Source organism: Trachypithecus francoisi, unplaced genomic scaffold, assembly GCF_009764315.1.
Source record: "Trachypithecus francoisi isolate TF-2019V2 unplaced genomic scaffold, Tfra_2.0 Lachesis_group13, whole genome shotgun sequence".
Taxonomy (NCBI): domain Eukaryota; kingdom Metazoa; phylum Chordata; class Mammalia; order Primates; family Cercopithecidae; genus Trachypithecus; species Trachypithecus francoisi.
Window position 1 is genome coordinate 29305467 of NW_022681458.1, and position 15400 is coordinate 29320866.

A 15400-nucleotide genomic window follows, 5' to 3' on the forward strand; every position below is an offset into this window, starting at 1 on the left:
AGGTATGAAGAAAGTCTCATAAACAAAATCCATTATTTTACTATAAGCACATTCATAACTGTTTAAAAGAACTACAACATGTAGTTCAAATGAGATTTTAACCCTTTGTGATCTTTTTATGAAGCCAATTATTTAGAGTATGATATGGAAAATAATGTATTAAGCTAAAAACTGAAAATTAGAGTTTAATAACTCATTTTAATCTAAGTTGCTACATATACATAGTGACAAATCAGTTTTATAACACAGACAATTGTTTGTGTTTGTGTCTTTTCAGTCTGTTCGAGAAGTCACAGGCTATGTGTTAGTGGCTCTTAATCAGTTTCGTTACCTGCCTCTGGAGAATTTACGCATTATTCGTGGAACGAAACTTTATGAGGATCGATATGCCTTGGCAATATTTTTAAACTACAGAAAAGATGGAAACTTTGGACTTCAAGAACTTGGATTGAAGAACTTGACAGGTAAGGAATATATACATAATGGCAGATACGCTTTCATTATCAGTATAAGGCAATGTACACAAAAATGTATATGTAGGGTTACTGTCATATTTGTTACATTAAGGAACACTCTAAGGCATTTAAATATCAGTGATTTATTCATTTTATGAGCAATGATGCCCCATGATGCCCTTGTTTTTATTTATAGATTTTGTAAGTGCAGTGTGAAGGATACCATAATACTGTATCTCAGCTGAACAGGAGTAAACTCTGGAAATGCTCTGTAACTGAAAACTGAGATATGAAACATGCTGTGTTTGGTGGTTTCAGGTGAACAGTGGACCATATCATCAAATCTTTGCAATAATACAATAACGAATAGAGCTTAGTAATACCCAAGCTATTACATCTATTTCCATGAATCTTTAGTTTTCTGCACAATCACCTTATTTTTGGAAAATATATCTAATTTATACAGTTTTGATATCTCTTATTCAGTAGCTCACTAAATGCCATCAGCAATTATTTCTCAGAATACTTCAATAACGTCAGATCATCAGAGTAGTTTTTTCTCATTAAGATTGGAAATATATGATGTAAGAAACCTAAAATTATCATCCTTCTATGAAAAACACTCAATAGGAATTTATTTTGTAAGCTGGTTCTTGCCATCCCACTGTTACTTTTCAGTTCGCATAGCTCAGAGTATGTAAAAGTCCTTGTAGGAGGCTTTTTGGTATAATGGTTCTAATCATGAATTTTATTCATGTATACCTGTAATCAAAATGAACTGATTACTGAGACTGCACCGTTGTTCTCCACTCTGGGCAACAAGAGTGAAACGCCATCTCAAAAAATAAATAAATAAATAAATAAATAAATAAAATAAAAGCTAATTAGTGAATAATTAGTACCTAACTGTGGGATAAAGGAGTTTACACTTTTAATTTACTATAAATTAGTATAATCAATATATTTTGCATCCAAACATGTAGTGGTTTTATATGTACTTTGAGTCCAATAAGTAGTAATAATTCTTGACATTGAAATATTAAGCAGTTTAGAGATATAGCCTTAAAATATAACAAAGAGTAAGATGAATATTGTCAGAATATTGAAATCATTTGTTTCTTATATTTGAAGTAGATATTAAATTTATAGTTTTAAGTTAGACATAGCTTCATAGTTAGCCAGACATGTGAGATAAAATTGGGATATTTGGGGTGAAGAAAGGAATACTGATTGTGTTATTTATTTTGGACATGATTGCTATAGAGTTGATGAAATAATGGTGAATGCAAATTGTTCAGAATTTATAGATTCCTTCATCAACATTTTCACTTTTATTTCTTTCAAAGATAGTTTTCTTACTGAAGATTGGAGTTTTTTACTAAATTGCTACTTATATAGAAATAATGATAGGAGAAAGAATTTTGGAAATGAAATGTGTAGAGAACAATTGAGTGATTGAAATTAGGAATCTAAAAATACTGTAATACGATCCAGTTAAAACCTGCATAGGAAGCATTGTGTTTTCATCATGATTTCCTTCTGAATATATTAAAGAAAAAAATTGAATAAGTTTCTTTTCAAACTTTTTGTAATACTTGAATCTTATTATTCCATAAGATGTGCTGTTTGAGGAATCTTTCCACATAGAGAATTTGTCTTTAAATAGTTCCCTTTTTTATTTTCACATTTAATACCAGTACTACTAAATTATTAAAACAGAGTTACTTAATCCATCAAAATTATGCCACATTTAAACATACCTCATAGTATGTGCATAACTTGTATTACTTAAGATTGTGACAGTTGTTCAACTTGTGTGTACCAAAATATAACACTATTCTTTCAAGAATATTATTATTCACTTTGCATGGAAGCTGTGATATTTTCTTTTGCCGTAGTGCAAATGGATAATTAATAAGTGATTAAGAAAATGAGCTGATTGTTTAGAGAAATAGATACTCATTCAAAAGGTATTAATTTCTTTGAGTGTGAATTGAAGAAAGTGCAACAAAATGGTAGAAATTTAAGCTAATATGGACATTTTTCAGATATTTTATTTATTAGGTGGTTGGCTGCTCTATGCCAAAATTATTCTGTAAGGGAGACAGTCTAGGGTCATTGAACTTTAGGTGTTCTGATCGATAGTGTTACTCCAATAGTGAGAATCAGAAGTTACACAGATGCATGATTGTGTTTGTGTGCAAGAATATGCCAGAAATGACAGAAGACACCTAACTGTTCACATGAAGAAGAATATGGGATAAAATTTGCTCTATGGCAAAATCTTAAAAGGCTAAATGTTCTAGGTAACCCTATTAAAGCAACAAACAAGCATCATAATTAAGTTCAGGTAAAATTGTTTTTGGGCTTTGGAAAAATATTTGTTTTATGTTGCTTGCTTTTGTGTTATGCAAAGCAAAAAATTTTAAAACAACATTTTTATATTCTATTAAGGGCAGAGCTATTGGACTGGCCTTAATTTTTTATACCTGGTATAAAATGAGGGGAAATAGCAAATCTGCTGATTAGTCGGATACCTCATTGCCTAATCTACCATACTGTATTAAATTTTTAACTCCGTTCTTAAAGGAGCAGCACCATAAGCATCATCCAGGAACTTAGAAATGCAAATCCTTGGGCCTCACCTGAAACCTACTGAATGAGAAACTCTGAGGGTGGGGCCCAGCAACTTGTGTGTTAAGTATCCCTGTAGTGATGCTGATGATTACTACAATTTGAGAAGCACTAATCTCATTAATGGTATATTACCAAGAGATGGTAGCATGATATGCAGTTAAATTCTTCACAGTTATTTGCTGAAATAATTTTTATTCATCTATCATCTTGCAGAGAGAAAGGAAGGGATGGGACAGGAACAGATAAGGTTTTGCTTTCATGACAAGAAATACACTGTATGTTTGGGTGAAAATGAAAATAACACATGGGGATCCTGGAGAGCCACTTGGGTGTAAAATGACTTAAAGATAAGGAAGATGCTGGGAATAAATTTTTCTATAATCATTTTGCCAAATGCCAACTTTATATATTGATAAACCATTAAAAAGGCAATAGTAATTCATGATGAATTTTCTTCTTAAGCAAAATTTTATTTTTAAGTACTTGCAACAAGGTAAATAACCAGTAACAATTATGGGGATGGGAAGTGCACAGAGTGTTGTAACCAAGCGTTTTGAGGTGAAGACTTTAAGGGTTCTTTTGTGTATATTTGTATATGGTTTGCATTTCTACTGAAAGCTTTTTCACTGTTTGATATTAGAATAGTATGTGTTCAGAACAGCACATTAGCTTTCTGCAAACTTTGTGTAACAGAGATATTTAGTTAACACAAAGACTGTCATTATACACTAGTTAATGGTTGGATGTCACTGAGACATATACAGATTAATTCCCACATTAAAAATTCCTATAAATTAGCTTGATGTTCACCAAAAGTTGCTGCATGGCCTAAAAAATTACTGCAGATCTTACTTACATATTTTCATGTTGGTTGTGCCCGAGACAATAAATGGATTTAAACCTATTTTTCTGGCCAAGTAGAAACATTTGTTTTACTGCTGCTTCTCACATTTCCCAGTATGCATAGGGTAGACGATAAGTAGAGGGGAAAAGAGGCAGTTGCCTAGACTAAAAATAGGCCACACAATCTATGAAGGACTGAGGAACTTATATTGGCATACTCTAGGTCTAGGTGTCCTGTTAACACTGCCTTACTTTTTTCTTGCCAGTGGAGAGGTTATACTTCCATCAGTGCATCCCTTCAGGCATATGATCATCTATATCTTGAGACCATTGGGAAGGTCCCTACTGCATCAGAGAAGTCCATATCTGGACAGGGGACACCATGTCTTCCATTAAGGTCGCTTGCCCATGGCTGTGGTTCTTATTAATCACTCTTGATGAGGATGTCCTGCTGACTTTTTTAAATCACCTCTTTCTTAACCAAACATTCCTATTCAAATAGACATTTAATAGTATATATACAATCTTAATTAATTCTATAAGCTTCTACTTGTTTAGTCACTAGTCTGGCCAAACCCTAAAAGGAATTATATGGGCCATAAAACCCACTATTACTTTCTCCCTACTGCAATTTATAAAATCACCTCTGGCCGGGCGCGGTGGCTCAAGCCTGTAATCCCAGCACTTTGGGAGGCCGAGACGGGCGGATCACGAGGTCAGGAGATCGAGACCATCCTGGCTAACACGGTGAAACCCCGTCTCTACTAAAAATACAAAAACTAGCCGGGTGAGATGGCGGGCGCCTGTAGTCCCAGCTACTGGGGAGGCTGAGGCAGGAGAATGGCGTAAACCCGGGAGGCGGAGCTTGCAGTGAGCTGAGATCCGCCACTGCACTCCAGTCCGGGCGACAGAGCGAGACTCCGCCTCAAAAAAAAAAAAAAAAAAAAAAAAAAATCACCTCATCTGTTACTAACTGTTGGTAATATGATACAATTTAATCTACGTGTTATATTGTAGATACAAAGAAATCTTTCATAAATACTTAAGTTTAATTCTATTCTATTTATATCCCAAACAGGAAGATAAACACTTAAGTTCATATCTATTTTGTTTACATCTTAAAAGGAAAGATAAATGCTTAAGTTCATATCTATTTTATTTGTATCCATATAAAATAGATAAATGTAGTTTGATCTTGATATGGAATGATAACTTAGGTACAAATTTAATACACCTATACATATATTTATCACACTAAATTTCACCTTAAATAATTGAATTTTCACTTTATAAATTATGAGAATATCTTTAGAGGAGGTGATATTTGGGATGATGTGAAAGTACAATTGGTGTTTTTTTAAAAATTAACTGAACCCTCTACATATTTTCAGATCAACACATTCACGTTTTCGTCTTTATTTGACATTTTACGGACATTTTAATCATTTTGTTAACTGTATACTGGATCATCTTGATTAGATTATTATTTGAGGTATGGACAAAAATTTAAAACAAAAAGTAAAATACCAAAGTTATTCCTAGAAGTCCTCAATAGTAATGAAAATAATATATGAAGTTTGCTGGATTCTGGTAGATGAAAAATAGAATAGAAAGCTTGATGGCGCATGCCTGTGGTCCCAGTTGCTCAGGAAGCTGAAGCAGGAGGATCCCTTGAGCCTGGAAGTTTGAGGCTGCAGTGAGCTATGATCACGCCACTGCACTCCAGCTTGGGTGGCACAGAGGGACCTGTCCCAAAATAAATAAATAAATAAAATGCTCCATCCAGAAACTACAACATCTAAATGATGTAAAATGTGAAAGAGGTGATATCTGAACATCACACTTGAATGTCTGCCTGCAAATGTGCATAAGTTATTTATTAAAATAGTACATCAAAGTAACATAGTACCTTTTCACATTTAAGTCTCTCAAGCTTCTTTGGCATTATTCAGTAATGGTCAAATAGATAACCTAATGTCGAAAAGGACAAGTCACCTGTCATTGACTCAGTATATGTCATAGAGTGATGTGCAATTGTGAAATCAGAAAAGCTCTCTGTGCAAATGCCTGGCCTACCACCTACAGTCTGGGTGTCTCTCTGAGACTCAGATTTTTTATCTTGAAAATTGTGAAGAAAATTCCACCTCATAGTGTTGTAATGAGTGTTAAAGAAAGAAAGCAGGGAACTTGTCAATTAAAGCATCTTTCACATTGGGAGTGTTTAGAAATCTTAGTGTTCTTTCCTTGCATCTTGCATCTGTTTTGTTTATAGTTTTCCTTTGTTTCACCACATTGAGAAAACTATTGTATTTGTTTCTGCGTATTTGGATAGATTCCTGTTGTCTCCTTGGGGCTTTGGGTGTGACCTGTTTAGACAAAAAAGTGTTCCAAATTTCAATGTGTCTTTTTTTTTTTTTTCTTTTTTTTGAGATGGAGTCTCGCTCTGTCGCCCAGGCTGGAGTGCAGTGGCCGAATCTCAGCCCACTGCAAGCTCCGCCTCCCGGGTTTACGCCATTCTCCTGCCTCAGCCTCCCGAGTAGCTGGGACTACAGGTGCCCGCCACCTCGCCCGGCTAGTTTTTTGTATTTTTTAGTAGAGACGGGGTTTCACCATGTTAGCCAGGATGGTCTCGATCTCCTGACCTCGTGATCTGCCCGTCTCGGCCTCCCAAAGTGCTGGGATTACAGGCTTGAGCCACCGCGCCCGGCCTCAGTGTGTCTTCTAACTACTTTTTGCATAAGATCTGTTTCTCTGGTGATGAGAAGCCTGAGGCTGGCCTTTGTCTACTCTCAGGAAGAGTGCTGTCTTTGCTACCTTACAGCACTTCTCTCCTGTCTTTCAGTGTTTCATGCCAAGCACCTGTTGCCCCAGCCCTTCATTTCAAATCTCCATCATCATGTTTCATCCTTCATTGGCCCTGACATTTGTCTTGACCTACACAAGAGACATATTCATTCTGAGTTCTTTTTCTTACACAAGAGTTGCTAAGCATTCTTCAACGACCCTGTGAAAGGTCTTGGTAATGTTTGAGTGGATTCAACCAGGCTAGTTCAGGGATTGTTGTTAAACAGAATGTTTAACAAAAGTACTACAAACGTTTACTTTAGAAGATCTATTCAGCATATTGTGATTTTGCAGCCAAAAAAAAAAAAAAATTTTTAATAATACTCTTAGCTTCAGAATAAATTGCTTGGAAAATGATTCGATCAAAACTAATCTATAGTGAAGCTTGCATGAGTCAGAGAGAATCAGTGAAAAGAGTGGCACGTTCTTTGGAAAGAGTCAATTTTTAGATCAGGTCCACAATTTCTGGAAATGATACTCTCATCAGTGTTTTAAAGAGCATTGTTTGCTTGTCATGTCAGACTGTGTATTGACTAGAAAAATGAGAATTCCAATAATGTATTTATGTCAGTACATAGAAACATATATTTGAAAAGAGGAAATGTTATAATTAAGGGATCAGAGATTTATAAGGGCCATTTCAGCAAATTTTGCTGGGACTTATGCTCAGACAACTGATTCTTTAGAGAGCTGATGAGTGGATTTATAGAACTGAATGAAGGGGAAATGAGAATTTCTCCTCCTGCTGTACCAAGAATCAGAGATAATAAGGAGAGAAATCTGAGGAGAAATAAGCCAAAATAAGTGGTGGGGTTGGGCGTTCAGGGAACAGAATCATCCTTTCTCCTCTGCTCACATGTTGTCAGTCATGACTGGCAAGATGATCTGCTCAGGGCATATAATTCAACTCCCTTAATTTATGACCCCTTCAAGAATCTTAAAGATGCCTCACTCTTTGAAGAACATTCTATTTAATCCCTAGAGCATCCTTTAGAAAATATTAGGGGAAGCCTAGCATTATGGAATCTCTCAGGAAACTTCCCTACTTGGAATCTTAAACCTTTGTGATCATTCTTACTTTTTCTTAAGATGCACTAAAATCTGTATTTTCCCTTCCCTAAGAGAGGAAGCTTATATATCCTAGGAAAAAACATGTATAAGGGCGACAAACCCCCTTGCTTAAAGCTCATTTATTGAGGAAACATGCTTGTTCGCTTTGGTGTGTAGAAAAAGAGGAAAATCTTTGCTCCTCAGAGTCCCAAATGTAGTACTAGAAAGTGAAGGGTTATAATATAACCATGGGTCCATTGTTTTGCTCTGAGGAAAACAGGAAATATGTCAGAGTACTCACCTCTCCACCCTTACCCCAGGACATTAGCTTCATCTGGCTTTCAGACCCTGAACTGCAAAGAATTGCAGAATTCTCCGCATCTATCCCCAGTTACCAAGGGAGGCACAGCAATGCTGGGACCAGAATCACTGGATTGTTGCACTTTCTGATTTCATGGCAGAGGACTTTTAACAGTAAGAATACTATTTGGGAATAAACCAAATCTATCTATCTATCTATCTATCTATCTATCTAATTTTGTTTTGAGACAGAGTCTCTCTCTGTCGCCCAGGCTGAAGTGCAGTGGTACTGTCTGGGCTCACTGCAAGTTCCACCTCCTGGGTTCACGCCATTCTCCTGCCTCAACCTCCCGAGTAGCTGGGACTACAGGCACCCGCCACTACACCCTGTTAACTTTTTGTATTTTCAATAGAGATGGGGTTTCACCGTGTTAGCCAGGATGGTCTGGATCTCCTGACCTTGTGATCCGCCCGCCTCGGCCTTCCAAAGTGCTGGGATTACAGGCATGAGTCACCGCGCCCAGTCACCAAATCTATATTTTAGAGGCAATGAAGAGTGCATGCTAATTTTGACAGACCTCTATGGCAGTTTTGTAAAGTATGTAAATATGTCATCAAGTTTAGTCAGAGGAGGCAGCCTCAAGCTTGGCAGAACCTAAAACCCTCCGTCAGAGTTCAGAAATGAGGCTACATGTTGTTCTCTTCCAACGTTTACCAAAGGCATGATAATTGTAATATCCCATATGTTATAGAAGTTTACACTTTGCAAAATGCTTTCAGTGTCCTTTCAAAAAATCTGTTTCATACACAGCCCTGTAATGCTGACCTGGCAGATATCTTTATTATAATTTTACATCTAAGAAAACCAGGCCAAAGGTCTTGTGGCTAATCAGGTGAACCTTGTGCTGGAATCTAGATCTATTTACCCGTTCTTCATATTATGTCACTCCCAAAAATTGTTTAAGACAATTTCTTCAGGCAAAACTATAGTCAGTGAACCATTAAATTGGCTGAAAAATGTAAACAACCCAAGCTTAAGCAATAGGTCTTAAGGTTGTATTTTAGAAAGAATTTGTTTTGATCATTGTGTAATACTTGAATATATCATATATGGTAAGTTGACAATAAAATACAAGCAAACATACAATACAACAATATTGTAAATACTGAATTTGATTTTTTTAATTACTCATTCTATAGCCACTGTCATTCAACTATGGCTTTTTAAAAATCAAGCTTGCTAAACTCTTAGCTGCAATGCACCAACATTTATTAATAGACTTAATTTTACTGGTAAAAATTTAGGATTCTTTTGGAAAGTAATGTCAATTCGAATACTTATTAGCTTTGTTTTGTTCTACTTGTACATTCAAGTAGTTGTGCTGAGATATGAGCTATTCTAAATTATCTCTACATGCCTGTCTTCTCTCAGTAAATATTATATTTCTGACAATTGTTTACCTTCCATCTGCCATGTGAAGCCAATTATTATGATTATTTTTATAGTCAAGCATGTGTATGGAGTCAGGAGGCTCCAGTTTAATCTGTTTTCTTCTCAAAAGCTGCACTGTCCAATAGAACTTTCTTGGGATGATAGCAATATTCAATATGTGCTACACAACAGAGGAGCCAGTAGCCAAATGTGGCTGTTGAGTCGTCTCAATGAGTCTGCTACAAATGAAGATGTGAATTTTTATTTTTATCTAATTTTAATTAATTTTAATTTAAACAGCCATATTTGGCTAATGGCAATCATATTGGACAGTGCAGCACTAAAGGGACTACACTTTTACTAAATCCAATCCAGCAGGCAAGGACTTACAAGCAGAATAACATGGAGAATCACAAGACAGCCTCAGAATCTGGGCTCCCTGAGTCAAATTCTATTCTGAGGCAAGTGATTCAACTTTCTAAACTTCAGTTTCCTCATCTTCAAATGAACATAAGGAGAACACTCAGTTGTAAGATGATTATAAAAGTTAAATTATGAAGTACATATTGAACATTACATGCAGTTCTGGAAATAAATGTGATTTATTATTTTTTAGGAGAAGTTTGATTTTGGTAAAAAAAGAAATAGACACAGTGTATTTTTATAATTATTGAAAGCATGTTAGGCTTATATCATCAAATTGTAGAATGCAGAATGTGTCATTTATGATTTGGGACCTAACTGTGTTTTATATTTGAGTCAGCAGAGTTCTGGATGGCATGCATTGCTTCTGAATATGTTTTAAGCTGCTGTGACTTGGGTTTTCCGTTGCTCAGAAAAATGACACTTTAAAAATGAATTTTTTTACTTTTACCTTTAGTTTCCACAGTATAAGTATCTATTTAAATTAGAAATAGATCTTAAAGAGATATGGTTTGGCTGTGTTCCCACCCAAATCTCATCTTGAATTGTAGTTCCCATAATCCCCACGTGTCATAGGAGGGACCAGGTGGAGATAATTAAATCATGGGGTTGGTTTTCTCCTTCCTGTTTTCATGATACTGAGTTAGTTCTCACAAGATCTGATGGTTTTATAAGGGGCTTCCCCCTTCTCTGGGCACTCATTCATTTTTCTTCCTACTGGCCTGTAAAGAAGGATGTGTTTGCTTCCCCTTCTCCCATGATTGTGAGTTTCCTGGGGCCTCCCCAGCCATGCTGAGCTGTGAGTCAATTAAATCTCTTATCTTTATAAATTACTCCATCATGGATGGTATCTTTGCAGCAAGGTGAGAATGGACTAATAGACAAAGTCTGTCTCTGTAATGGTTTCACTGAAAGATGTAAATGTTAATAGAAGATTATTATTAGTCTGAAAAATCTGTTAAGAATTATTTCTGGAATAGACACTGCCCATTATCTTTAGGACTCTCTAGTTCATGTTAAAAGTTTTTTTTTTTTTTTTTTAAATATAACATTTATTTAATAACAAGGTAACACAAAAAGTCCTTTTATAAAATGTTTTCTCAAATAGCTATCTGCCATACTTCAACAAATTTAAGTCATCATCAATTGTAGGAAACAAATTGTTGTTGTTGTTTGTAGTCCACACTTTCTAAAAAGAGAAAAAGTAAAAGCACCAACATAAATGTAAAAGATTGTACAAGGAATCAGGATATTAAAGATATTAGATCCAAAAATGTATGTGTTTTAAAATTAATACAATATAGTAACATTCAAATAGGCTAGAAGTTAAATATACCTCTTATTATTTTCCTAGAATTATAGCATAGCGATTGTAATGGTGAAACTGCATGCTGTGGAAGTATATAAAGTAGATTACAAGAAAAATGGTCAATGTTTCGTAAATGATGAATAGAATTCTCCATTTATCTGTATCTATCAGGAAATAGATAAATGAGAATTTGCATGGCCCAACACTTTTTGGCATAATAAATGTACTAACCAGGAAACTTTAATTATTGTTTTTGTTTTCCTTTGAGATCTAGCTGATTTATCACTTCTACTGGAAAAAGAGATGGAAATATAGTGTAAAGGTGGAAAAATACTTATTTGGGGAGTTTTTCTTAAACTTTGTTCTCATAATAATATGTCAAATCGATCTGAAGATTGTGATTATACATCAGCATGGAAAGAGGTTCTGTCTTCTTTAACAGTCTACCTGATGTACAAGTTATTCTAGCTCTCATACTATTTTCCCTCTTCCTTAATATTTTATTATCCATCTGTATAACATATTTTATATCTTCTAGCTATAATTTTATTGTAAGCCATGTAAAATTATTAGGTTATTGAATCACAATGACTATAACAATTTTGAAGAATATTTATAAGAAAAAACTGAAAAATGGCGATCCATAACTTGTTTTTTCCGTCTAAGACCATTTAATTGACTCACTTTCATTTTCTCTGTGGTGAAAATTAAAGGTTTGATTTTTGTATTATTAGTAGTGTTGAAAAAAGCTGATATCAAAAGGGTATTTTTGATTTTCAATTTACTATTAAAATTCTGGCAAATATTCTGGTAAATAAGTATGTCATTTTGATTTTGATGGGGCCCTAAATTCTCTGAACTTTCTGCTTTAATGTTCAATGGGATGATACTGGGTAGGGTTATATATCTGGTGGTGTACAAATAAGAACACAATAATAAGTTCTACTAGTTTTTAAAAATTATTCATATAACTAGAATTCATTTAGGCTTTGTGCCTTTGGTTTTAATGACTTGCCTTTTTTTTAGGATAATAAATGTAGAAAGCAAAGTATCTTTATGGCATAATACAGCCCAGGGCAGAAATACTATTGTCAATAATAACAATAATAACATCCATAATTAATAAGTGTTTACTATGTAGAAGTAGTTTGCAAATATTCTCTCTCTTCATTCTTGCAATAACCACGATTAGTAGGTGTGTTAGTTAGGGGTCTCCAGAAAGACAAAACCAATAGGATATAGATATAGACAATGATGATAGATATTTGAGAGAGGATTCATTAGGAAAATTGACTGCTGCAATTATGGAGGCTGAGAAGTTCCACAGCAGGCTGCCTATAAGCTGGAGACCCTGGGATGCTGGTGACTTGGCTCATTCCAAGTTTGAAGGCCTCAGAACCAGAGAAGCTAATGGTGTACCTCTCAGTCTGAGACCAAAGGCCTTAGGGTGCAGGGAGCCACTGTTCCAAGTCCTGCAGTCCAAAGACCAGGGAGCCTGAAACTGGGGTCCCACAAGAGAGAAAGAGTGTGTACTGGCTTCAGATCAATGTATTCACCTTTCCTCCGTTTTTGTTCCTCTGGGTCCCCAGAAGATTGGCTATTGCCCACCTGCATTGAGAGCATATCTTCCCTACTTACTCTACTCGTACTCACATGCTCATCTCCATGGAAACACCTTCATAAACACCCTCTAAAATAAAGCTTTACCAGGTTTCTGGGTATTTCCTAATCTAGTCAAGGTGACATCTAAAGTTAACCATCACAATAGGTTACTATTACTATTTCTATTTTGAAGATAAATAAACTGGCCTTAAAAAATATTAAGTAATATTCCCCAAGGAGGGCATACAATAATTTATAGAGTTCACATTTGAAGCCAGGCAGCATAATTGCTGATTTTCTTTTTATCACAATGCTATAAAGATTCGAGAAGAAAGGGAATCACATGACACTGAACTTGTATTATCCTCTGCTATGTGTGAATGAGTAGGGGATGCATAAAATTATTCATGTGGTTCAGGTGTCACCTCTTCAAGTTCAAGGCAGGTTTTTTTTTTCTTTTTTTCTTTCTTTCTTTTTTTTTTTTAGCTGAATGAGACTTTGCTTAGTGTAGATTTTTTTACTTAAGAAATGAAACGATTCTAAAAGAAATACAGATTGTGGAATTTGATTAAATTATTTCTTATATTGAAAAGTATGTTATCAGACTACTTAAGCTTATTTCTACAGACACAGGGAACTAAAATAATAAAGTGTAATAACAGAATGGACTGAAATGCCCTAATTGGGCCCACTGGCTTCATGGCCTTTTCTTTATTAACAATAGAAGACAAAAAAAGACAATTAGTTATGTTTGAAGTGTGTTTTGTTTTGTTGCTCATGGGGTAATGTCTTCTATAAATTGTATTATTTTAGTTTTTACTTTTTAGAGAATTTTTTGCAGATGAGGTGGAAGGAAGAAAAATCAATATGAGAAAAATGGCAGGCTTGAAAATGATCTCAAGTCTATGAGATGACTCTACTGATTTCATGAAAATCATATTTTATCATATTAAAGGGAGATACTAGAACGGTGACTTTTTAGTTAATTTTATTCACACATTATAGCCACTCCACTTTTTGAATTTTTTTTATTTAAGGACCAGAATACTTACTAAAGTTATTCCCTATTTGGCAACTGGTAAAAATATATACCATTTTGATGTGTCCAAGTATAAATGGATAGGCTAAGTTGATCTAAATATTTTAAATAAAATATTTATGACTTCCTTTCTTCTATAGCTACAATAAGTGATTTTTGTCTCCCTAAACTACATTTGGTTTTGCAAATATTTACAGCAGAGTTTTATAAAATATATATTTTAGTTTTAATAATTATTAGACTCAATTCCCTCTGTGAAGAATCGTAACATATTCGGGGTTACTTTTGATAAAAAGATGGAGGAAACTTTAAAATTATTGAAACGCATGTAAATCCTTTTAGGTTTAGAAACCCTCTAACTAATTATTTCCAGAATTTGTGTATGGCCTTAAGATAAACACATTTTATGTTATTTTATTTTGAGCTCACATTTTATTTATTAAAACATGTATATTTGAGACTTATACACTACACTTAAATTTAGCACACATTTGGAAATAAAGAGCGATAAAAATCTTTTAATTTATTCTATAAAAGCAAAGTTGAAGAGGATCATAGACTGTAATATTAAGAGAGAATTTAGAGATTGTCTAAACCCTCTCTCATTTTGAAACTGAGTCCCAGAGAGAATAAATAATTTACTAAAGATGAGGGTGTTTCTTGCCCTACTCTTAGTCGAGTCCTTTTTCAGTTATATTATTCCAAAAATATAATTTGATTCAAGATACTAGAAAGAGGAATGTAACAAAGATTTAAAGAAAGTATATGCCAATCTATATATGTTTAGGCACACATTTTCATTGATCAGTGGGAAGAAAATAAACAATATAGATGCCATAATTCATGTGTGACCGAATTGTAATCTAAAGTCATCAAATATCTACAATAGATTATCAAATTTGGTACGAATTTCATAGTCTTGTTCAAAGAGTACTGGGCAGTATGTTTTGCAAGGAAAGGATGGAGAAGATAATGAAGCAGTACTTAACATACCTATAGCTATGTCTTTTATAAAGCACAGGTAGAAATATGGAATGAAAGGAAGCAGCCTGTGTCATTGACATCATTGTTCACATAGTGAATGTGTAGCTGAACTTCACATCTATGCATTACACTGTCATTTCATGTACGTAGAAATTACATGTCATAATGATAAATCTTTGCAATTAAAATTGTATCATGCTTCAAATGCAGTCCTTTGGTGCTCAGGGAAAAGAGGTGAATCAGGAATTAGTGTCTTGGCTCAAGCGCCTCTTAAAAATTACGAGAACCCAACTATCACTTGTGCAAAATAAATACATCAGAGGTCACAGTGTAGGTTATCAACTCCTTTGTGATTTTATTGAAGATCACCAGTGCATAATTTAAGTAACTATTCAATTGTTTTGTGTATTTAATACTATTACTATGCACAGTGACTTCTGTTACTTTTGGTTCATTATTAAATATAAAATAATGAAAAAATA

General features: G+C 34.5%; 1 protein-coding gene across 1 annotated transcript in view; it reads left to right on the top strand.

Annotated features, from left to right (window-relative positions):
• Positions 1-15400, top strand: part of LOC117094169 (receptor tyrosine-protein kinase erbB-4) — a 925342-nt gene that overhangs the window by 594988 nt on the left and 314954 nt on the right. The window contains exon 3 of the mRNA XM_033229398.1: positions 278-464. Within this exon, the coding sequence (XP_033085289.1) occupies positions 278-464 (187 nt within the window). The remainder of the gene's footprint in view (positions 1-277; positions 465-15400) is intronic.